This window comes from Chlamydotis macqueenii, chromosome 4, assembly GCF_036417535.1.
Source record: "Chlamydotis macqueenii isolate bChlMac1 chromosome 4, bChlMac1.mat, whole genome shotgun sequence".
NCBI classification, from domain to species: Eukaryota; Metazoa; Chordata; class Aves; order Otidiformes; family Otididae; genus Chlamydotis; species Chlamydotis macqueenii.
The window spans coordinates 27,671,243-27,695,205 of NC_141559.1; the positions used below are offsets into that span (position 1 = coordinate 27,671,243).

Consider the following 23,963-nt stretch of genomic DNA (forward strand, 5'->3'; position numbering starts at 1 on the left):
CTACAGCAGTATTCCATATATCCATTTCATACTTTTCTGTATCAGCAAGACAGCATCACAGCACCTTACTGAAACATCCTTCTGCACTGAGGTACTCTTTGCCCTGAGCCATTGTACATTTTACATATGTCCTCACATATAATTGCAAAGGCAGAGAGGAACATTATTACAAAATAGAGGTGCCTGTAGTTTTCTTTTTCTTTGCTGAACAAGATTGAAAAGATCAATCACTGTTTCTTGAGCAGCTGCTTCACAGAACTTCATAGGTAGAAAGATAACTTAATTCCATATAATTTTATAGAAGTGAATTACTAAACAAATCAAGTTTTTTCCTCCAAACATGAAATGTAGATAGCAAATAAAAAGGCGTTCACAAGTAATTTGCAAGTACTGTACTGCCCTCTGCAGTCAATGTGTAAGTTCTGCAAATACATCTACAAAATGAACTTGTGGGCATTCCTTGCAAAGATCAGTAGGTCACTAATAAAACCTCTACAAGTTGAAACCCAGTAGAAGTAACATTTTCATGATGTTGCCTTACTTGTTGGAATCATAGGAACACAATACAGGAACTTTTTAATTCTTCATTTAAATGCTCTGCCTATTAAAGTACATAGAAAAATATGTTTTGCTGATGTTTCAGAAGGGGACAGATTCTGGCATTTACTTTCTTGAACTGTACAGAAATTTGCAATGCCCCATCAGAGAATTTTTTCTGGTTACTTCTAATAAATATCAAAAATAAACTGCATTTTTTTTTAAAGTTACACTAACTGATCCATCCATGACAGAGGCATATTTTACAGTTCAGGTATTACAGTACTTTATTTAACACAATTTATAACCTTAGCAGGGCATTTTGCTGAGTACAGCATCAACTTCTCCACACAGATACCCTAAGACTGTATTATTTTCCCTATTGAATTGTTAGAGAACACTTGACAATGTTACAGTGGCCCTTGGGCCAGCTGTAGATACTCGCTAAAACGTAACCCCTTACAAGGCCTTCTTTTATTTTAAACCTCACCTGCTCTATCTGTTTTGTAACCTCCTTGTTGAATACTAGGTATGTATTTAACTTTACTCAAACAGTAAAAGTCTTTCACTGACTTAATTATGAGCAATTAAGGTGATAAGTTGCATGAGTAAATTTTACACACATGATGAGGGCTCTGGATACCAGTATAACTTCAACACCTGTTCAAGTAGATAGCACTGTAGCACACAATACCTGATGGGATAGAAAAGCATACAGGACTGTGCTACAATATTTCTATAAAGCAAATTCCAACTAATTAAATTAATAAAAGTTAGAAGGTCCCTCCTCTGTAACGTGACATTTGTCCTTCACATTTTAGTGTTTGAATACTGTTGCAAACAGAAGTTATTTATGTCATAGCCAGCTGTCTCCCTAATACTGACAGCATCACCTGGCAAAACTGCTTTCTATCAATCATGATACCTTCATTCCAACTTAGTTTACACCTTCTTTTTTTCTTGGATTAGTGAATACATTTTTTTTTTTTTTAGTAATTATCATGTTTTACAATATTTTTCTCCTCCTAAAAGAAAAAGCTTTGTACCTTATAGCAGCAGCATGATGTACCACCACTAAAATGCATAAGATTAAACTGCATAATTAAAGTAACAAAGGCAAATGAACATCTATTTCTTCTTAAATCAAAATTAAGCTTTCAAAGATCTGTTCTTCTGCTCTCAGCACACATCTGAAAGATGTGCCACCAACGCTTAAGGCAGAGGACTAACAGCCCTTCATGGTTTGTGGGCCACGGCGAAAGGAAACAAGCAGGCCTTGAAAACCCCTCTAGAAAGAGAATGAACGTCTCGAGCGGCTTGCTGAGGTTTCCCGCCTAGCAAACGCGCCAGCTCTGCCAGGGACAGCCCCTCAGGGAGCCGTGGTGCCGGAACACCGGCCGGCTCTCCCAGCCCGCTGCTGCCCCCCGGCGCCCGGCCGCACAGGCGGGACGCGGCCCTGCCCGCCGGCTGACAGCGAGGCACGCGGGCGCGGCTTCTCCAACAGGTTCAAGCGCCAGCCCCGGCGCTCCCTCAGAGCCCCTGCTGCGGCCACCGCGCCAAGACAAGCCGCCGCTCCTTCCCGAGCACGGGGTCGAGCAGCTTGGTAGCACCGAGTTCCGACAGATAACGGGCGCGGAGCCCACCCCTTCCGGCACCGCCCCGGCGGGCGGCCCAAGCAACAGCGACCGGTTTACCGTGGCGACGCTCCGCCCCGCGAGCGGCAGCCGTTGCTGCGAGACGAGCGAAGCCGACGGTGGCTGAGGGGCGGCTCGGTGTCCCCGACCCGGCCCGCACCCCCCGAGGAGACCCCGCTGCCTGCTGTCCCGCGGGAAGAGCAGGAGCCAGGCCTCAGGGAGCACCTGTGGCCCGGACACAGCCCCGAGCCGTGCGCTTCCCACCCGCCTTCAGAGGGCTCGGAGCCTGAGCGAGACCCTCACCAGCCTCAGCAGCCGGAACCGGGAGCAGCTTCCTGTGAGTACCAGGGGGCGAGGCGAGGGTCCGACCAGCCACCAGCACTGAGCAAGAGCATTCACCAGCCACGTGCGCCCGACCAAGACCCCTACCAAGCACAAGACCAAAGAGGAAGCGTCGACCAGGCTCACGCACCAGTACTAGGCACCGTATCAGTCACAGACCCCAGTTCAACAGCTCTACCATCCACGGGAGCAGAACAAGCCTCTTAGGAGCTACAGGTGCCAGAAACAAACATCAGCCAGAGATACGCACTGGGACAAGACTCTGGTTAGGCACAGGGGGCCAGGCAAAGCATGTATCAGTCATCTGCACTGGGATTAGACCCTTACCAAGAACCAGAAAGTGCCTATCAGACATATGCAGTGGGACAAGATCCCTACCAAACCTATGGACGTGGGCATGGTCCCTATCAGCCCCATGAACCAGGTTATGGTCTCTATCAGCCAGGATACAGTCCTTATGATGATCAGATACCAGATCCCAAATCCCGAACACTGGCAATTCAGAATGCAAAAGCCTATTTACTGAAGAGCAGCACAACATCTGGCCTGAACTTGTAAGTCTGAAAAAGGGACACAATTGAAAGGGGTAGGAAGTATGACTGGAGACAGAAGTATTGTTGGTAAAAGGGCAAAGGGTTATGTTAAGCAAGGGAGGGATACCAGGGAGGTTTATCTAGAACAAGAGAGTGTTATAAATGCAATAGTTCATCACTATGTGATACTTTTGTGTATCCAACATCTTTCAGAATCAAAATTCCTAAGGGAATTTATAGAGTTCAAAAATTGATTTTATTAAGAACAAGTTTAAATTCTGCTTCAGCTCCTGAGACAGGTGCGGTACATACCAAAAAAAAAGGAAGATGGGGCCACTCCTAAGTATATTAAAATCAGGCTAGTTTCAAGTCTAATTGCCCATAATGCTCCATGATCCCCTTTCATCTAGCTATTCGAACGATTTCTCCAAAGCTCCAGGTGACTAGCTTCTACTTTTGATAATAAAAACATAATGTTCTAAGATTTCTGTACAGTAGCCCAGTAATATTTATATTTATATGACAGATATGATCATCTTGCTAATATGCTAACAAAGATCCTGGATGAACAGCCCAAAAATGCAGTAGACATAATTGAGAATATCAGCAAGGATGTGAAGTGGGCTCACTTTCAGAAAAAAATGGACACTCTTCGAGATGAACATGAGAATCTTACAACATTTGAAGCTGCAGAAAAACGTAAAGCTTTGTTCCTCAAGGCAAATGGAGAAGGAGATGAAGAACCAGAAGAAGAGACAGTGAGTTATTATTAGAGAAAAATAGATAAAATATATACCAGGGAATGGGTGGGAGGATGGTGGCAAGGGAAAAGAAGGAAGGCAGGAATTTGTGATCTCCCTGGTAGCATTGCCTCTGACAATCATATAAACAATTGTAGCCAGAGTACCATGTACCTTCTTCATAGCTGAGCTGGTCTCATATCTAGTTGTGAAGAAAAAAATTCAGGTTTTCTTAAGTAACTTTTCTCTGGCTTTCTAACTAACTCTGATTACTTAGTTGTGATTTTTTTTCCTGTAGTAAACCTGAGCCTTTAAAATCATAGATGTTCTAGATGTTCTAGGGCCAGTATTTTTAAAAATGCAGGGAGCTTTATGCCAATAGGTTCAAAAGAACAACATTCACTCCAGAGAAATATTGCTGGTCTGGTGTCTAAATATACGAAATATGTGGCAGATGCATTTTCCCCAAATGCATCTGCCACAAACACAAGGAAACACAGTGACGCTGTTTGTGGGCATCAAGGCCTCTTACATAGCTGACATGCCCTAGCACTGAAGTCCTTTGTAGATCCTGTGTAAGAATTCTGACTTTCCTTATTTTGCAGTAATTAAAAGTGAGTTTGAATTTTGAAATCCTGTATTCTAAAAGCTGCAGTTCACCCGTGTTCTCTTCTTTACCCATAAAATGGTGGGTTTAATTTTTCTAAATGATGGTGGAAGATGTAGTGAATGCATGTCTTCAAAGAACTTTGAAACAATGAGTGGCACTTGTAAGAAAGTGAAGTATAACGTTCAGTGGATAACATGTTTAATTTTTCAAATAGATAATTATATCATTCTTCAGCTCTGACTCTGGATCTTCTTTCCTAGGGAGAGACCCATCTACCTAATGTGATGGAAACAGCCTTTTATTTTGAACAGGCTGGAATTGGCTTGAGCAAAGATGAATCCTATCACATATTCCTTGCCCTTAAAAAACTAGTTAGTGTTCAGCCAATGCAGACCTGTCGCTTCTGGGGCAAAATTTTGGGGCTGGAGATGAACTATATTATAGCTGAAGTACAGTACCATGAGGAGGAAGAGGAGGAGCAAACAGAAGAGGAAGAAGTTGTTGAGGAAGGAGAGAAAGAGATGGGTGAGGTTGAAGACGAAGACGAAGAGAAAGAAAAAGAAGATGAACCACCGAAGTCCACCTATAAGCCCCCACCTGTCATCCCAAAAGAAGAAAATGGGACTGGGGCTAATAAATACGTCTACTTTGTCTGTAATGAGCCAGGCAAACCCTGGGTGAAGTTGCCTCCAGTGACACCAGCCCAGATTGTCTGTGCCAGGAAAATCAAGAAGTTCTTCACTGGTAGGCTGGATGCTCCTGTTGTGAGCTTTCCTCCTTTCCCTGGAAATGAGGCCAATTACCTGCGTGCACAGATAGCTCGGATCTCAGCAGGAACCCAGATCTCTCCCATTGGATTTTACCAGTTTGCAGAGGAAGAAGATGAAGAAGAGGAGAGTGGAGGAGGAAGAGATACATATGAAGAAAACCCCGATTTTCTGCCCCTTTCTGTGGCTGAAATGGTGGATTCTCTCTCCACATGGGTACACCATGGAAAGAGTATTCTAAAGCAGGTATGTTCTGGCATAGCCCACGTGGACCACTCGTACTGTGGTACTCATAGGGTTTCACAATGTAAATGAAACTCCTCACCTGCACATTTGAACTATTCACCAGAAATAGTATTGGACTGAAATCATAGAATCATAGAATGGTTAGGGTTGGAAGGGACCTTCAAAGGTCATCTAATCCAACCCCCCTGCAAGGAGCAGGGACATCCCTGACTAGGTCAGGTTGCTCAGAGCCTCATCCAGCCTGGCCTTGAACGTTTCCAGAGATGGGGCCTCCACCACCTCTCAGGGCAACCTGTTCCAGTGTTCTATAACTCACATTGTAAAAAATTTTTTCCTCATATCTAATCTAAATCTACCTCCCTCTATTTTTAAAACCATTGCTCCTTGTCTTATTGCAACAGGCCCTACTGAACAGCCTCTCCCCATCTTTCTTGTAGGCCCCCTTGAGGTACTGGAAGACCGCTATCAGGTCTCCCTGGAGCCTTCTCTTCTCCAGGCTGAACAGCCCCAACTCTCTCAGCCTGTCAGATCTTTTTCTACAGAAAATATATTTGATATAGTATATAATATATAAATATATTGCACATATTTACATATAGCATATATTTTTATATTTTTTAATACATATTTAGGCACCTTTTACGTTTAGTACTTTTTTTCAATGGTGTCTTCTTGAGATCGAAACCTATCTTTCGATAACAGTATGGAGTTAGGCCTTGATAGATAACAATAATTTCTGGTAATCTTCTATATTAGGTTTTCTCTTTTGAAGTCCTTCCTTGACAAAAATGTTTTAAATTCTCTTTCCTTGGGTAGGATGCTAAATTGTAGATAGCTTATGATTGTATGCTAAACTGAACTTACTCGATGTTTTTTCTGCTTTATTTTTTGTTGCTTACTTTCTGCTGTGAAACATGCAAATGAAAAAGCTTATAAGCTGGTGATATCAGGCTAGTGCTGAAAAGAGGTATTACTAATTTGGTGATCATTGCTGGATGACTTGCTGGCCAGTCTACTAATTCAAGAATGCTAGCGTAAAATAATCTAGCAAGGATATAAAACAAACTGGCAAGGAACTAAAGACTACGCAATAACAAAAAGCTGATGACAGAGGTACAAAGTTATTCTGAAAAAGTAAGCAGGGATCAGGAGGAAGGAGGGATATAGGGAACACTGCCAGGAAGATACAATATTCTGCCAACAATATACCTATTATGGAATATATATTTTCATTTTCTCCCCCTACTCCCTTAACTGTGTGTGCATGTGCCTGAGCCAGTTGTTTTAACTGGCTTGCATTCTTTCAGTGATTGTTACATGTATTTATCATTTTCCTATACCAATTACAGGGTCGCTGTGTTTGGTTTAATCCTTTTCAAAAATCAGAGGAAGAAGAAGAAGAAAATGAAGAGGAGGAAAAAGAGGAGTCAGATGAACTGCAGCAAGAAATTGGACCTCCTCTTCTCACTCCACTCTCTGAAGATGAAGGTATTCTTCATGGAATATGAAGGTTTTGATAGAGAGCCCCTAGGAATGTTGGCATTTAGGTAGTAAATATCTGAAGTTATAGGTCTCTGACACTTTGTGGAGCAATATAGTTTGCCCCTGTAGGGGAAGCACATTCTTTTACAAAATTGATTAAAAGCAAAATGGCAATAACACTATTGACATTAAAACTGAAATAATTGGATTTACTAGTTAACAATCTTGTTGAGAATAAAGGGAAAAAAGACCTCAGACTTGCCAGGCTACTGCAAGTTCAAGACAGCTCACTACATGAAATACCTTCAGCTATTTTTCCATCATCTTTTTAGACAAAAAGAAGTGTGTGTGCACCTGTAAATAAATAAATATATATATACAGACACACATGCATAGATACACAAATAAGAATTTAGATCCTGTAGCATATTACTGCAGCAAATCATGGGAATATGGGAACCTGAATATTAGACTACATCAAGAGTAAATTATTTTCCTACTCTCCATTCTTCGATCAAGGTGAAATATAACTATATAATTTATAGAATCATAGAATGGTTAGGGTTGGAAGGGACCTTCAAAGGTCATCTAGTCCAACCCCCCTGCAAGAAGCAGGGACATCCCCAACTAGATCAGGTTGCTCAGAGCCTCATCCAGCCTGGCCTTGAACGTTTCCAGGAGTGGGGCCTCCACCACCTTTCTGGGCAACCTGTTCCAGTGTTCTATAACTCGCATTGTGAAAAATTTTTTCCTAATATCCAATCTAAATCTACCCCCCACTATTTTAAAACCATTGCTCCTTGTCTTATTGCAACAGGCCCTACTGAACAGCCTCTCCCCATCTTTCTTGTAGGCCCCCTTGAGGTACTGGAAGACCGCTATCAGGTCTCCCCGGAGCCTCCTCTTCTCCAGGCTGAACAGCCCCAGCTCTCTCAGCCTGTCCTCATAAGAGAGGTGCTCCAGCCCTTTTATCATCTTTGTGGCCCTCCTCTGGACCTTCTCCAACTGGTCCATGTCCTTCTTGTGCTGGGGGCTCCAGAAGTGGACACAGTACTCAGGTGGGGTCTCACCAGGGCAGAGTAGAGGGGGAGAATCACCTCCCTCGACCTGCTGGCCACGCTTCTCTTGATGCAGCCCAGGATGCGGTTGGCCTTCTGGGCCGCAAGGGCGCATTGCCGGCTCATGTTGAGCTTCTCGTCCACCAGCACTCCCAAGTCCTTCCCCTCAGGGCTGCTCTCAATCCATTCTCCGCCCAGCCTGTATTTGTGCCTGGGATTGCCATGACCCAGGTGCACGACCTTGCACTTGGCCTGGTTGAACTTCATGAGGTTGGCACAGGCCCACCTCTCCAGCCTGTCAACGTCCCTCTGGATGGCATCCCTCCCTTCCAGCATGTCGACGGCACCACACAACTTGGTGTCGTCGGCGAACTTGCTGAGGGTGCACTCTATCCCACTGTCCATGTCGCCGACAAAGATGTTGAACAGGGCCGGGCCCAGCACGGACCCCTGAGGGACGCCACTCGTGACCAGTCTCCACATGGACATTGAGCCGTTGACCACCACTCTCTGAGTGCAGCCATCCAGCCAACTCCTTATCCACCGAGTGGTCCATCCATCAAACCCATGTCTCTAGTTTAGAGAGAAGGATGTCGTGCGGGACAGTGTCAAAAGCTTTGCACAAGTCCAGGTAGATGATGTCTGTTGCTCGTCCCTTGTCCACCGACACTTTATCCGTAAGTGATAAACAGTCCTTGACAAAAGAAACAGCAGTGAGTACTACTGAATTTCAGAAGCACAATCTTTTATGTACGTGGCTTTGTTAGCATTCCTCTGCTACCTACCCATACATCCAAACCACTTGTTTGAATACAGTGCCTACATTTGTTGTTTCTGACTTCTGGCTCTTCTCACATGCAACTCAATATAATCATTGCTTCAATTCTGTTAAAGTCTTTTAGCTCAGTCTTAAATATTTTGTAGAGGATCATAAGTCAATTTATTCACAGACTATGTGTGTTTGGCTGCCTCCAGGAATTCAAAACATCCCTGCTTGGACAGCTCAGCCTTCTACAAACCTGATCCCGCAATACGCTGTTGCAATCCTCCAGTCTAACCGATGGCCCGGAGCATATGCCTTCGCATCTGGCAAGTGAGTAGCTTGTTGACATGGTTACAACACAGACTGTATGTGCTAAACACAGATACCTGTCTAATGAAGTCAAAGTTGCTTTATTATTAATTCTTTGACTGAATTCTAACTATTCCGGAGACAGATGGAGAAGGGCACTTAAATGTGCACAGCAACAGTAAATCTGTATTTAAGACTGAAAATGAGTAATCATTGGAAAGGCTAGTAAAAAGTTAATGGCTGTAAATGTCCAGTTAGTATTTGGGCACATTTCTTGATTTAAAACCTATATTCTTGAGTCTGTTGTACTTTTTACAAAAATAGCTACATTCTGTGGTTCTAATGTTCATTCATTCCCACGACATATGGTCCTGTCTTTTAAACACTTCTGTAATAAGAAGTCTGCACCACAGTCACTTTTGCACAGCAGAGTAAGGAAGCCCGACAGTATCTCCACTGATGTTTTGTTGGGGGGAGAATGTGTGATCTTTCACTTTTCTTTCTCAGGAAATTTGATAACATTTACTTTGGCTGGGGTCACAAATACAGCCCAGAGAACCATACTCCCGCACTGCCTCCACCAGTGCAAGCCGAATACCCCAATGGGCCAGAAATCACTGAGACAAGAGACCCCACTGTGGAAGAGGAACTGGCTTTCAAGGCTGCAAAGGAAGAAGCCTTAGCTGCAGCTGAGGAAGAGGAAGAGGAAGAGGAAGAGGAGGAAGAAGCTGAGGACAATGAAGAGGAGGAAGATGATTAAAATATGGGGGGAAACGTATTCTTCTTTTGAAAGTTTAAACATGAGTAGTATTTCCATAAATTAGTCATGATTTAGTTGATCATAAAAGAAATGCAGCTGAAGCATGCCTTCTCTTTTGATTTCTGTAGGCTCTTCTTTGCAGCTACCTTCCCTTCCTTCTCTGCCCTGCCCAAGCCCACCTGCGCTGGTGTGAAGAGTGCATTGCTTTCACTGGAAGGCAACACAATAAAGTAGCCTTTTTTAGAAGAGTAGGCAAACATAGTCTGCTTCTGTTTCCCAAAATAACACTGCTTTGAACTAACTACCATCCACCAAACATTCATGTTGCTTTTCTAACGTGCACTTCAATACCTATATGAATTTTACATAAACAAAAAAAAAATACAGAATCATACCATCATAGAATGGTTTGGTTTGGAAGGGTCCTTAATGATCATCTAATCCAACCCCCCTGCAAGGAACAGGGACATCTTCTCAAACCAGATTACTCAAAGCCACATGCACCATGGCTGTGAACACTTCCAGCGATGGGGCAGCCACAACTTCTCATGGCAACCTGTGCCAGTGCCTCACCACCCTCACAGTGAAGAATTTCTTCCTTATGTCTAATCTAAACCTACCCTCTTCGGGTTTAAAGCCATTACCCCTTGTCCTATCACTACCTGCCCTTGTCAAAAGTCCCTCCCCACTTTTCTTATAAGCTCCCTTTAAGTACTGGAAGGCTGCTATAAGGTCTCCCTGGAGCCTTCTCTTCTCCAGGCAGAATGGCCCCAAGTCTCTCAGCCTGTCCTCATAGAAGAGGTGCTCCAGCCCTCTGATCATCTTCGTGGCCCTCCTCTGGACCCTCTCCAACAGGTCCATGTACTTCTTATGATGGGGGCTCCAGAGCTGGACACAGTACTCCAGGTGGGGTCTCACCAGGGCAGAGTAGAGGGGGAGAATCACCTCCCTCGACCTGCTGGCCACGCTTCTTTTGACGCAGCCCGGGATGTGGTTGGCTTTCGGGGCTGCAAGGGCACATCGTCAGCTTATGCTGAGCTTCTCATCCACCAGTACATCCAAGACTTTCTCCTCAGGGCTGCTCTCAATCCATTCTCTGCCCAGCCTGTATTTGTGCCTGGGATTGCCCCAACCCATACGCAGGACCTTGCACTTGGCCTGGTTGAACTTCATGAGGTCGGCACGGGCCCACCTCTCCAGCCTGTCAAGGTCCCTCTGGATGGCATCCCTCCCTTCCAGCGTGTCGACGGCACCACACAGCTCACGTAACGATGTCACTTTTCTGTATGAAAGCATGCTATTATAAATTCAGTAGACGCTTGTTAACTCACTGCCGATCGCACCGTGCCGGTACCGCCGGCCGCTGCGTTCCCACAGGCGGCCGCTCCCACGGCGCCCCCGCCCCGGCCGCCACCGGCGCAGGACTCTCGGCAGCCGGGGTGCGCGGCGGGACAGCTCGTGGCCTCTTCAGCCATCTACCCCTCTCTACGTTTCCAGGGCCCCGGCTCCCCCCGTCAGCCTTTGGCGAGTGGTACGGTCCGCCGTGGCATCTGCCCTGCGCGGGCCAATAGGAAGCGGTCTCGGGAGTTCAAACTCCGGTGGCGGTTAGGTCGCTGCGTTGCTCGCCTGGGTGCGGGCGTGGAAGGAGCGTGTGGCTTCCCTGTCACAGACGGCACCTGCCCCCACGGCCGCGGGGATGGCGGACGAGGGAGCCGTGACGGTCTGCGTGCGTGTGCGGCCGCTCATCGCCAGGTGAGGCTCCGTCCCGGCGGGAGGGCCGTTCCCGGCTTGAGGGGAGACTGCGGTGCTGCCCTCGGCCTCGGGGTCCCCCAGCCTCCCCGGGTGCTGCTGTGCCCCCTTCGGCTGGGCCCCCGGGGGCGCCGCTACCGCCGGCAGAGCGGAGAGGGGAGGCGGGGGCGTAAATGCGGTGTCCGTTCCTGTAGAAGAAGAAGGGAGACGGAACAAACAGGGCTGGCGACGGCCTGGGAGAGAGAGGGACTTGCATTGAGGGGGTAGACCAGCCTTACGGGAGAAGAGTCCGAACCTCATGAAGGTAACAGAGTATATCTTCTTTTAGAGAAAATGCTCTAGAAGATAAAGTGTCACTCTACTGGAAAAGTGAAAATAATACCATTTCTGAAGTGAATGGTACAAAAGTCTTCAATTACGGTAAGAATATGAAAGCAAACACTTTTTGTGCTTACATGGACCTTTGTTACTGTACTACTTGAATGTGTGCTGACATCAATGACCTTAGCTTTTTGCAACATCTCTGAACTCTTTTCAAATTTCCTAATTTTGAAGGAGTGCCATCACTGCACACCATATTTTGGTTTCAGTCATTGCCAGGAACATGCTTTTGAAGTAACTTCCTGATGGATGTTGTTTTGTCTGTTCCGGTTTGTGCTGTAGAGTGATTTTGGAACACAAGAGCTGGATTCTTTTCATATGAATTCCAGTTACAAATGGACTAGACTAAGGGTAGTGCAGAGCCTTTAGAGAGAAGGGAGTGGGAGGACCCAAAGCTGTGAAGTGCCTGCTGTGTATGTTAAAACCTCATAACTAACTGCCTCACTCTGAGTCTATTCCTACTGATCCACTCTACTTGTTAATATGAATGTAGCCACTAGAAAGATTTTTCCTGAACTGTAGATTCAATAAAAGTGTGCTCCAACCTAAGAGCTTAACAAGTAGCCTATCCTGTCAGGCTTGCAATCCTCACAAATAAACTAGCCATAACTGGTTTTAGGATTAAATGGGATGACAATTTAACTGTATCCATAATTCTTTGGGGTTTTTTTTACTTTTCTCTTCATTGTATCTTTCTTGGTTCTGAGTTTAATATATATTTAAAAAAAAAAAAAATAAAAAAAGCTTGTCTTAGTAGTGTCACAATTACATTTTGTTTGAATTATTCTACAAACAGTCAGCCCATCTGGGTGAGATGACAGCTTGGTTTTGACTGGCAATGCAATGCAAATGCAATGGATTTACATGCTTTATTTTAATTTTTTTTAAGATCGTGTCTTTCACTCAAGTGACAACACTCAGCAGTTATACGAAGGTGTAGCTGTTCCTATTATACAGTCAGCTGTGCAAGGGTATAATGGTAAGTTTAAAAACAGTATTTAAATCCTGTTTGTAAAGTATTTAATAAGTAATTAGTAAAATTTGCCTATCTTTCTAGGCACAATTTTTGCTTATGGACAGACTGCTTCAGGGAAGACATACACAATGATGGGAAATGAAGATTCTGTGGGCATTATTCCTAAGGCAATTCAACATGTTTTCAAACAGATTTGTGAGGTGAGTAATTCCATTAAATTGAAGTGACTGAAAGGACTAGTAGTATTTGTGATTGTTACAGAAAAATAAATTTTAATATCAAGGAGCTTATGAAGGAAATGAATTTGTATTGGACCATATGTTGCAGTTGCTCTGCTAGTCGTGCAAAGATGAGTGGTTTAAAAAAAAAAAGATAATGGGACTCTATCCATTTGAATCAAATCAGAATAAAACTGAGGGGAAGTTGAAACCTTGAATAAAAGTATAAATAGGTGCTCACTCATTGATATGGTAGATAAGGTAATGTGAAGCTTTGTTCTTCATTCTGCTATTTTAAATCTTAAAAGTCTTTTAATATTTTTTTTATAGTGGGAAGAATATGACACTAAGTTTACTTATTTCAGGCTTTCAAAAGAATCATAGGCTAATTGCTCAATGCTAATAGGAAGTGAGGAGAAGGTGTAAGTTAAAATAATTATTTCGAAAGTGTCATCTGCAGAGCACTTGCTTCTGCCTTGAGGATTTCAGGTAACTGTTATCAGTTATGTGAAGTGATCACTGCTCCTTTGAGGAGCTGCAGAGTACATCAGGGGTCTGTAAAAGTAACTAAAGCCAAGAAAACTTTCCATGGTGGTGTAGTCCTTGAGCCCATTGTGCAGCCTCTCCCCACCTCAGTATTCTCTTATGAGGCAGGCAGGGGAAGACACAGCACCAGCTAAGTAAATCTAAGCAAGCAGGGAGAGAAAACTAGGTGCACAGAGAGGAAAGACCTTAAACAGGAGGAAATCAGATATGGAAAGAGCACTTAATTGGAAGCACTGTTGTCATCCTTTTGTGGGGCAGTTGTCTCTTTTATAACCTAATAAAAGTGATATACCATTAACGCAGCTGGAAAGAGGTGGGATAAGAAAAAAAACATTCTATATTGTTAGATGCTAATGTGCAAAGAGGATGAGGAGGGAAGAAATCTATGGCATGATATCCAAACATATACCTTTGAGTTCTGAATACTTGCATTAAAAGATGTTAGTCTATTATTTCTTTCTTCTTTTTTTTTTTCCTTTGAACATTAGATTCCAGATAGAGAATTCTTGCTAAGGGTTTCTTATATGGAAATCTACAATGAAACCATTACAGACTTGCTTTGTGATATCAGAAAAAAGAAGCCTCTGGGAATTCGTGAGGATGTTAATGTAAGTGAAGTTATTTAGTGTAAGCATTGTATCTGTTCGGAGTAAAAGAAGTCAAAAACCCAAACAACAACGCAGTCTTCAGAGGCGTCTGGTTAAAAACTTTTCTGTCTCAAATTGTGTAACTGTTATCTTCAGAATTAGCAGAACACTTGATGTAGTAGAATAACAGTGTCATTTGGCTTGCTATTGCTTGTTTATCTCTATAAATGTAGACTTAAGGGATTAAGTTTTCCAGGGTAGTTTATTTTATTTAACTTTGACAGTGAATCCTTGGGAGTTGTCTAGCTAATACAACTTCTACAAATGTGATATTAAGCCTCTAGCTCAATGCGCTAGAAGTCTTCAATAGATACACAGAGCTATTTTAATACCATCTTCATATCATCTACAAAGTAGATACACTTTTCTTCTACTGGAATCATAGAGTAACCATTAGGCTAGAACTATTCACTAAGATGATCAGTAGGGGAAAACCTGTGTTAATGCTGTCTTCAGTTTCTTTATATTAAGTTTTGCAGCAAATAATAAAAAATGGTTGTTTGTGTTTGTATTTTCTTCTTTTGATACCCTAAATGATCCATGCTTTTGGATCTTGAGATAAAGAGATTTATCAGTTGTATTATGACCTTTATAATGTTTACTGATAAATACACTCCCAGATTCCATCAGAAGATGTGCAGAAGGATGTTTCCCTTACCAATTTTATTTTTAGGAAACTTTCTAGACCTGTCTGATTCTTGTGCTGTTAGGCTAAAGTTCTGATAGAGATCTAAAATTTCCCCATTCCTTGTGCTCAGAGTAAAAAGATATTCAACTGCTGCTGCTTCCTTTTTAAGAAGGAAGCAAACTGGAATAAATACCATAATTGCTGGTAATGTTAGCTTAATGTATGGAAGTGAGTCTTAGAGTTCAGTAAAATTATTACTGTTTTTGCTCTTAAGAGGAATACATACGTAGAAGATCTGATTGAAGAAGTGGTGGTTGCCCCAGAGCAAGTTATGGAATGGATCAGAAAAGGAGAAAGTAAGTTTCTTAGTCAATGTCAGCTGCTGTCTTAGAAAAGCATTGATGAATTGGATATATCTAGAATTGTGGGGTATCTCTTTGAGATTATATTCTAAAATCAATGTTTTTCAGGTAGTTTTAGAATTGTACTTTTTGTCTGTTACCTCCAGTTTATCCAAACATAAGCAGAAGTATTCTAATATTGCTTTTTGACAGAAAATCGCCATTATGGAGAAACAAAAATGAATGAACACAGCAGCCGTTCTCACACTATCTTCAGAATGGTAAAAATTGTTTCACTGTTCGGAGGACTTTTTTTTTCACTTCGAAAATAATAACTTAATTGTACTCTCTTCTTCTAGATCATTGAAAGCAGGGAACGAAGTGACCTTGCAAATGCAAACTGTGATGGAGCAGTGATGGTATCCCACTTGGTAAGCTGTACTTCAAGAAGTTATTAAACAGATATTTAAGTAGAGAATTTACTGTTACAACTTGCTTGAGCTGAATGTTACTTTATAATGACATTACAAGCATGCTTTGTTTTTAACTGCTATCAGACACTACATAAGCAGAAATGCTTCTGATCATCTGTATAGAGGGAAACTCCTGGGGTGTTACCCAGAGGGTATCTCTCCACCAAAGACAATTCTGACATGAAATAGTTCCTAGACAATTTGTACTAGACTGAGGAATGTTATGCTCTTCCAAGGAGCGTAAGGGACTCTTGTCAAAGTACTCTTGCATTTTGTTAAACACAGCTTCCCCTAGTGACAAGTTCCTGACCACTGACAAGCCCAGTGAAATAACTTCTACAGTGGGTAACATTAAGACTTCTCTTATCAGCTGCAATGGCCAGGAGATTCATTTTCTTCAAAAGTAACCCTACATAACATCTCTTTGGTGGATTAAAAGTATATGAAATATCCTAAGCTAGGGGGGAATACGCTGCTGATCTCTAGTGGTGTGTTTTGGTTTCTGAAGCCTTCTCTATACAGCCCTTCCTTGATTCTCAGAAAAGAATCCAAATCAACTGGAGGAATTAAATCAATATGAAAGCATTTGAGCTTGCTAAAATCTGCATGAGCACTCTTATTCAGAATAGCATTAAGTCAATTACATGCGTTGTGGAAAGATCTTTCTTTTATGACTTCATGTGAAAAAGCTCTGGGATTTGAATGTGTACACTCCTCATGCAGTATCTGAGCAAACTACTACTTGCTTCCCCTCCCCCCGCCTCAAATAGCTTGTGGGATCTACTTTTACACCACCCTTTGCCCTGTCTCTCTGTTCCAACTGACTGTATAGTAACCTTTACTAATGGAGGAGGGAGAGGTTTTCTGGCCTCTTTGCTTTGTTGCTGCTTGTTGGAGTTAATACAGTATTTTACTCTTCTAAAACAGAAACCAATTAAAGTGAGGGCTACTTCCTTGGGCATATCATTATGGGATGCTGTAAAGTTCTAGGTGACTTTGAACCAGATTCAGAATGAGGCTTTTCCTCTGCTATTTGATTTCTTTTCTTATCCCCACAATGACAGGCAAAGAGACATACAGCTGATTCAATATTGAGAGTGCTAGATAATCTTATCTAGGCTCTTTCCCATGAAAGGCTGGACCAGATGATCTGTGATTCTGTGAAGCTTCTTTATGGCTTGAATCTGTAGTTAACACTTCTGTACTGAGAAACTGTATCTTTTTTTGTTACTGAGAGTAGGGGGAATTGCACTGCAAGTTTGAAATACTGTTCAGGGTGCTGTTAATAGGATTCAAACTATTCCATGTACTTATGTACCTTGAAAGTATTGGTTGGTATGTGTCTAGTAGTTATGGATTAATTCCAATAATGACAGACATTTTATTTTTTTCCTAAGTGTAACTTTAGGTTATGAACTTCTTGGCAGAGATTTAGAATGAAGAGTATCTAAAACTAAATTGCTTCAGAACTAACCTGTTAAATATTTAATGAATTTGCAGAACTTGGTAGATCTGGCAGGCAGTGAAAGAGCTAGTCAAACAGGATCTGAAGGTGAGTGTTAAATGAGCCTCTCCTGAAGACCACTTCTGTTAATTAACCCTTATGAGAGACTATGATAGAACAAAAATTATTTGATCTGTATGCTATTGTGTTACTTATTGTTTATAAATAATTTCTTCTCTGCTTGGTAGGAGAGGATCTACTTGGGGAAAATACTGAAAATGCTGTAAAGTGCAAACAATTAGGTAGCAATGTTGCTTTTCTGGACTAGCAGCTCCAGCAACAGTCATGCACTGAACCGAACTAATAAAGTGGAGATGAATCAGTGAAGATTCACCTGTAAAGAAATCATGAGAAGCTTTTAGGCACTCATGTGTAAAAGGGAAGAGTGAACAAATGGCTCACTTAAGAGGGAGCTTGACTGTTAACAATGACAACATGAAGCTGCACAAAAATGCCTTTATGATTAAAAGAATGATCTGAGAGGAACACAAGTTAATATTCTCTCTTGTAAGGAATAACTAACCCAAAAGTTGTATCTCAGGCTGGTTTGGTATGCTTACACACATAAGTAGGGACATTTGCAAGATTTAAACGGGAAACAAAATTAAAGTTCTTATGACCTCAGCTGCTTACTATGTAAAGATTATTAATGTCTGTTATAGATTAGTCTCTTATTTTCATGCATTTTGGCTCTTAGAAAGAATTTGATATGGGTTGCTAATGGGTCACAGTATATTGTGGCGCCTAGGGTATAACTCTTGGATAATTCCTCTGAGCATAGCACAAAAACTTCACAGGCTGAAAATATAGATTAATATTGTTTTAGATTAAAAAAAATACATTACTCTGATACCTAGGTGTCCGACTGAAAGAAGGCTGCAATATAAACCGAAGCTTGTTCATTCTGGGTCAAGTTATCAAAAAACTTTGTGATGACCCTTCTGGGTAAGCACTTGTGTTTGTGTACTTGTTTTAGTTTCTTAGTGACTTCTCTTTAAAAATTTAAGTCCTTTTTATATAATTCTATTTTATGTAGGTAAATATTTCAAATTATTTATTACCTCTAGAAAATATAGTTACTGTTTTTTCTATGCAAAAATATAAAGTTGTCTTTTTCCTCTCTTTCATCAGCTTCATAAATTACAGAGACAGTAAGCTGACTCGAATTCTGCAGAACTCCCTTGGAGGAAATGCTAAGACGGTTATTATTTGTACAATTACTCCTGTTTCTTTTGATGAGACGCTCAGTACTCTTCAGGTAAAACTTCTCACCTGTTTTCAACCATTATTTTGATTTAAGGCTCCATTGTAGACATGTTGAAGGGGTGGAAAATGCAATCTGTTGGATCTGAAGTCACTTGAGTTTTCTAAAGGTCCTCTGAGGACTTGGAACTTCAGATGCTTGTTTTGTACACAACATGATTTCCCAGTCATCATCTTGTAGTATGTTGTTTAACTAGGGCTTTCTCACAGTTGGAACAAAGCTCCTTCTCTTACATTGCAGGCAGTAGATAACATCTGTTTTCTCACTTTGCCTTTTCCAAACACAGAACAAGTTTTTGGTAACACAAGATGTTAGGTGCTACAGGAAAGGGAGATAATTGAAGTATTCGTGAACTCTGTTCTTTAGATACAATTGCCTTCCTTTTTGGTCTTGAGCTTTTTATTAAACAAAAAATAATTTAGTATATTCTTCCTTAAATGTTAGGTTTCACTTCCTGGGCATTAATCTCAAGTGAAGAAAACTTACCCTTTCAAAGTTTAGAATACATGAAAAATAAGCAAATGTGAATATTTGTCCTTTCTTATATGTTGCTCTTTATCTAATAAACTGTCCCTTTAGTTCTGTTTGGAGATATGAGATACAAGTCTTTTGATACATGAGTTCTCTAACTATTGCCCATGAGAGAATATTTTTCCAGTTTGCCAATACAGCCAAAAGAATGAAGAATACTCCAAAAGTCAATGAAGTACTTGATGATGATGCCCTACTCAAAAGATATCGCAAAGAAATTCTTGATTTGAAAAAGCAGCTGGAAGAGGTAGGTAATAAACTTATTAAAACTAATCCGTTCTTAGTACGGATTGGAAACAGTTAAATCTGTTTAAAGTTATATCTATCATTCCTGTTGAGAGAACGGAAGTTGAAAAGGTTATGTGAAGTGTAGAACAACTCATGATAATCTATATATCTGTGTGAAAGCTAATACTGAAAGAAGACAACTGACTGAATTGTTTTCTTTCTGTAGGTTAATGTATTTAAGAAATAAAAGTTTGTTTGTGCCTTGTAGCACACTTTAATATTAAACACAGATCAAAAGGAATAATTAACTGACAATCAATAACTTCTATTGCAATTAAAGATTCCAGCTTAATTCATGGTTTTCTCCTTACTGATCTTTATCTTCAATTTGAGTTGCAAGAAGTTGCAACTGTGTAAGATCAGTGGCAAAATTTGACACGTATAGATAGAGGTTACTAATGTTCATTTTCTAAAGGTAACTTCTGACCAAACAGTGTAGTTTCTCATGTGTTCATCTTTATCTGAAATTCTATGGAGTTGAGAAGCAATCTTGCAAGTCTTCAAGTCGTTTAGTGTAGACCATAAAAGATAAAGCTCAGGAAAATCACAATTCTGAACATACTGTTTTGGTGAATTAAATCATCAAAAGATGCTTTTTTTTTCCTTGCAAATAAAAAAAATAGTTGTAAGAAAAGGTTAAGAGGTCAGTTATTTTTCCTTATTTTTGAAGATAATTAATGTGCAATATAAACTTGCACCTAGAAGCTTGTTTGCTATTCTGAGGTAACAGGTAGTGAGAAAAGTACTTAAGTACAGAAGAGTTTGTTGGAAAATCCCATGTGAACTTCAGTTTATGATAAACTTGTCAAAAAAAAAAAAAAACCTAGCTACTTTAATGCAGTTGCTTTACCAACAGCATACATTTTAGGTACCTCAAATTTTAAGAGACCTCCTGCATTACAGTAGCTTGCTGTTATTTAACTATTAAATCATAATTCTCAAAGACCTTCAGACTTCTGGCACTGTGGAAAGTTAATCTTAAACTATGTTACACTTCAAAGAATGCCTCTCTTTGTCCCTAGAAAAATCTGAGGCTGTATTTGGGAGAGTTTTGGCCCCTTTAAATACCAAGCCTACAGGTAAACTGTAGACTAAATTGTTGATTTCATTGATAAATATTAAAGACAGCTCTTCCAGACTTAAAAGAATATGTGTGTGTAGTTGGTTTTAAATATTAGTATTTGTGTATGTCATGTAGAAGTAGTTCATGCTTTTAAAATATCATTTTAATTAATATTATTTTTTGGAAGGTGTCTTCAAAGACTCAGATTCACGCAATGGAGAAAGACCAATTAGCCCAGCTTTTGGAAGAAAAAAATTCTCTTCAAAAAGTACAGGAAGATAGGATACGAAATTTAACCGAGATGCTGGTGACTTCTGCCTCCTTTTCCTCCAAACAGAATGCTAAAGTAAGCGCCTGTTCTGGATCTTATTTGTTAATTCTGAAATACTTTGCGAAAGGTTATAGTAAATACATATGGCTATATTGACAAGGAAGAATAAGTTTAATAGGCAACTTTCACACAGTTTTATTTTTAAATGGATAACTTTTAAAATAATAACTGAGTATCAATTCAATGGTGTCTTGCAGTGAACAGACTGCAGAAACCTTTTTTACTTTCAAACTTATGCTGTAGTTTAATTTTGAAGAAATTGCAAAATACTGTCTAGTTACCTGCTGGTACTGTTATAGAACTAGCCTAATGCATCATCCACTCTACTTAGTGCTTTGGTTGTATCACTTTCTGTAAATACTTTTTTAAAGGCCAAGAGAAGACGAAGAGTTACTTGGGCTCCTGGTAAAATAAACCAGGCAAATGTGAGCTATTTTGAAGGCTTTGAAAAACCAGGACTGACTGAACCAAAAAAAATGAAAATGTCTCTGCCAGCACTATCAGATGTGGAGGATTGTAAGTATCTTAAGGAAAAAATAAGAACTCTGCAAAGCAGCTTTGAAATGAGAAATAATCACTTTGAATGAATCTAAATTAAAAAAAAAATCAACCTAATTTAAATTTGCTAACAATATAAAAGTTACGTTTGTCTGGCACTATACTGCTCAAATTATGTTCCGTGAACCCAGCTTTGAAAGAATTACCTGTAGCCCATAAGGAAATGTCATTTGTCTGACAGCAAAGAATGCTACCTGAAAGGGAAGTTATCTTAGTACAGTAATACTGGTAGTTCTTGTGCTGGAAATAAGGTCTGGTAGTGTGGGTTTTTGTTTTTTTGGGGGGGGGGGGGGGTGTTGTTTTTTAAGTGGGAGCATGAGTTTTAGTATTCCGGGTGAAATAATGTGTAGCAAATTCCGATTGGATAACTTTCTGAGCGCTAAGTTTCCCAAAGAGGATAAGTCGACTCTCTGATAGCACAAATGGGGAAAAAAGTCCCTTTCCAAGGAAATTACTTTTTCCCCATCTTCTGGATGTAAAAGCTCAATAAGCTCAATTTTTGGCTTTAATAATTTCAGAGCTGTGAGGTAAAAGGTAGGGTCTACAAATACTTCTGCTAGGCAGCATACCCCAACCCCCCCCCCCCCCTTTTTTTTTTTCTTTTGTAAAAGTGGCCAAAGTTATTCTTTAACATCAACTATCCATCCAAACAGTGTTCTCTCCCAAGAAAAGGCAGGGAAGGAGTGTGAAATTCCAAAATGCTCAACAAGAATAGAGAAGTCCGTTACTCAAAGATCAGATTGAGATACAGATAAATTCAAGGACTTATTAGAGGAGCAAGGGACAAAAAGTTGAACTGAAGACAACATAAAAATTGGACAGTATTGTTGCTGCATTGCATTTTTAGTCTTATTACCTATCCTTCTCTCAAGGCTTTTTTGCTTGCATGTGGATTGTCAGGGTTGGGTTGGCTTTTTTTTGGGGGGGGGGGGGGGGCAGGGAGAGTGAAGGTAGTGCTTTTTTAAAATCTTGCAGGATACTGCTGAGTGGTCCTTTCCTCAACACTTTTCCTAGTCTGTATTTAAGTATATATTCTGGATCTGGTTTAGTATTCATTAACTTGTGATAAGGTGGTCAACACGAGTGTAGGAACTGGACTTCAGTGTTGTTCCCTTTCATAAGATAAAATCATGAGATTCAGAAGCCCTGCTCAGTGTGCTACATCTTTGCTATTGAATGATTGTTTCCAATGTGATAAAATTATTTGATAAGAAAACTAGTCTTGATGTCCAGTTTAAACTTTACTGCTACTCTGTATTTTTTTAATACATCTTTTTCTTCAGCTATGTTAGAGAACTCTGTAAATGACAACCAATGTCTGATGGCTCCCGAACAAGTTTCAGATGTAGAATGGACTGCTGGACCTAACATGAATTGGGTAACATCATAATCTCTTTTGGTTGTTCAATAGAGTGTATATACATTACGTGCTTCTCAGTAATATCAACCTTACTCTTCTGTAGAACACTGATTTTTCTGTATGTCTGAAGAATTATAACTAGTAGAAAGTAAGTCTCTTGGTCGTCTCTGAAGTTGTGGGATGGTTCTATGATTCTAGGGTTTTGTGTCAAATAATCAAGTAAGCTTTGGTATGTAAACAGGACTAGATGTGAAAAGATAAACAAGGAATACCATACTAGACTTGCTTGATCTTGTAGATTAGTTAACTAAGAGTGATTCTTTTTCTAGACTCAGAGAGACTTCGAAGAATCTGTGCAACTCTGTGAAGCATTAGCACTAGAAAAGGTAAGTCTCTTCAGTATTTTCTAGAACTGAGACTGACATTCCAACAACAACTTCTAAAGTTTCTTATGCTGCTTCTTCAGGATATTGCTGTAAATGAGGTCAACGTCCTGCAAGCTAGCTTTAATAACCTAGTATTGGAAAATGAGCAGTTGAAATCGGAAATAAATGAAATGAAGGAGAAACTGAAAGAAAAAATAGAAATGGATGAATTTGAAGCACTGGAAAAACAAACACAAAAAGATCATGAGGTAAGGTGCATTGAAATCAATAGATATAACAATTCTCTATGCTCAAATGTTTTCTAGAGTTTATTCAGTGTATGTAACCTGGATGTTGATTCACAAACAGATGGTGTTATAGCTACATTCAGTAACAGAATGAATGAAACCAAGAGTTAAACTGGATTTACTCAGAGTGTAAAATTCAGACTTAAACTTTGAGTTGTATACTGAAGTCTGGTTAAACATATATGGATACATACATAAACAGACAAATATATTTTAATGTATACATTATCTGAATTTCACTCTATATTTCTGCAAGATGTTTGACTACATAAATACATTTTTAGAACTGGTTTTGAAGTTAAAGTAAGGTTGCTAAATCATATTTCACATTTTTCTTGTGCAAAACATCTTGGTTTACAATCGAAGATAGCTCTGGCTTTTGGTAATCAGTTGAACTACATGGGCATTAACTTCTAATATATTATTTAACTTGGTAATAAAATATCTTAAAATAATAGTGTGAATACTAATATTTGGAAAACTGATACAGTATATTTTGTGCCAGGAATTCAGAAAAGGTAAACTTACCTACTGGATAACTTACAAATAGGAAATACTGACTTTTGGTCGTCTTAACCTCCTTGTGCTGTTAGTGGAGATGTACCTTGTTTGTCCAAATGTTTTATGCTCCGATTATGTAACCTAAAGTAT

At 40.4% G+C, this 23,963-nt stretch overlaps 2 protein-coding genes across 3 annotated transcripts in view; both read left to right on the plus strand.

The window, feature by feature from the left end:
• The first annotated feature begins 2,683 nt into the window (after positions 1 to 2,683).
• LOC104477807 (radial spoke head protein 4 homolog A) lies at positions 2,684 to 9,880 on the plus strand. The gene is made up of 6 exons (XM_086746505.1): positions 2,684 to 3,067; positions 3,573 to 3,804; positions 4,657 to 5,409; positions 6,759 to 6,897; positions 8,925 to 9,042; positions 9,529 to 9,880. Exons 1-6 carry the CDS (start codon positions 2,805 to 2,807, stop codon positions 9,779 to 9,781), a joined length of 1,758 nt encoding a protein of 585 aa, XP_086602631.1. The 5' UTR covers positions 2,684 to 2,804; the 3' UTR covers positions 9,782 to 9,880.
• Positions 9,881 to 11,477: 1,597 nt separating this feature from the next.
• The window catches only part of CENPE (centromere protein E), a 37,873-nt gene continuing 25,387 nt past the window's right edge, over positions 11,478 to 23,963 (plus strand). For both annotated transcript variants that reach the window (XM_086746947.1, XM_086746948.1), the window contains exons 1-17: positions 11,478 to 11,533; positions 11,859 to 11,950; positions 12,801 to 12,890; positions 12,969 to 13,087; positions 14,140 to 14,259; positions 15,201 to 15,282; positions 15,481 to 15,548; positions 15,627 to 15,698; positions 17,241 to 17,292; positions 18,102 to 18,189; positions 18,376 to 18,502; positions 19,167 to 19,286; positions 20,578 to 20,736; positions 21,093 to 21,237; positions 22,563 to 22,657; positions 22,969 to 23,025; positions 23,106 to 23,273. In XM_086746947.1, the coding sequence (XP_086603073.1) occupies positions 11,478 to 11,533; positions 11,859 to 11,950; positions 12,801 to 12,890; positions 12,969 to 13,087; positions 14,140 to 14,259; positions 15,201 to 15,282; positions 15,481 to 15,548; positions 15,627 to 15,698; positions 17,241 to 17,292; positions 18,102 to 18,189; positions 18,376 to 18,502; positions 19,167 to 19,286; positions 20,578 to 20,736; positions 21,093 to 21,237; positions 22,563 to 22,657; positions 22,969 to 23,025; positions 23,106 to 23,273 (1,710 nt within the window). The remainder of the gene's footprint in view (positions 11,534 to 11,858; positions 11,951 to 12,800; positions 12,891 to 12,968; positions 13,088 to 14,139; positions 14,260 to 15,200; positions 15,283 to 15,480; positions 15,549 to 15,626; positions 15,699 to 17,240; positions 17,293 to 18,101; positions 18,190 to 18,375; positions 18,503 to 19,166; positions 19,287 to 20,577; positions 20,737 to 21,092; positions 21,238 to 22,562; positions 22,658 to 22,968; positions 23,026 to 23,105; positions 23,274 to 23,963) is intronic.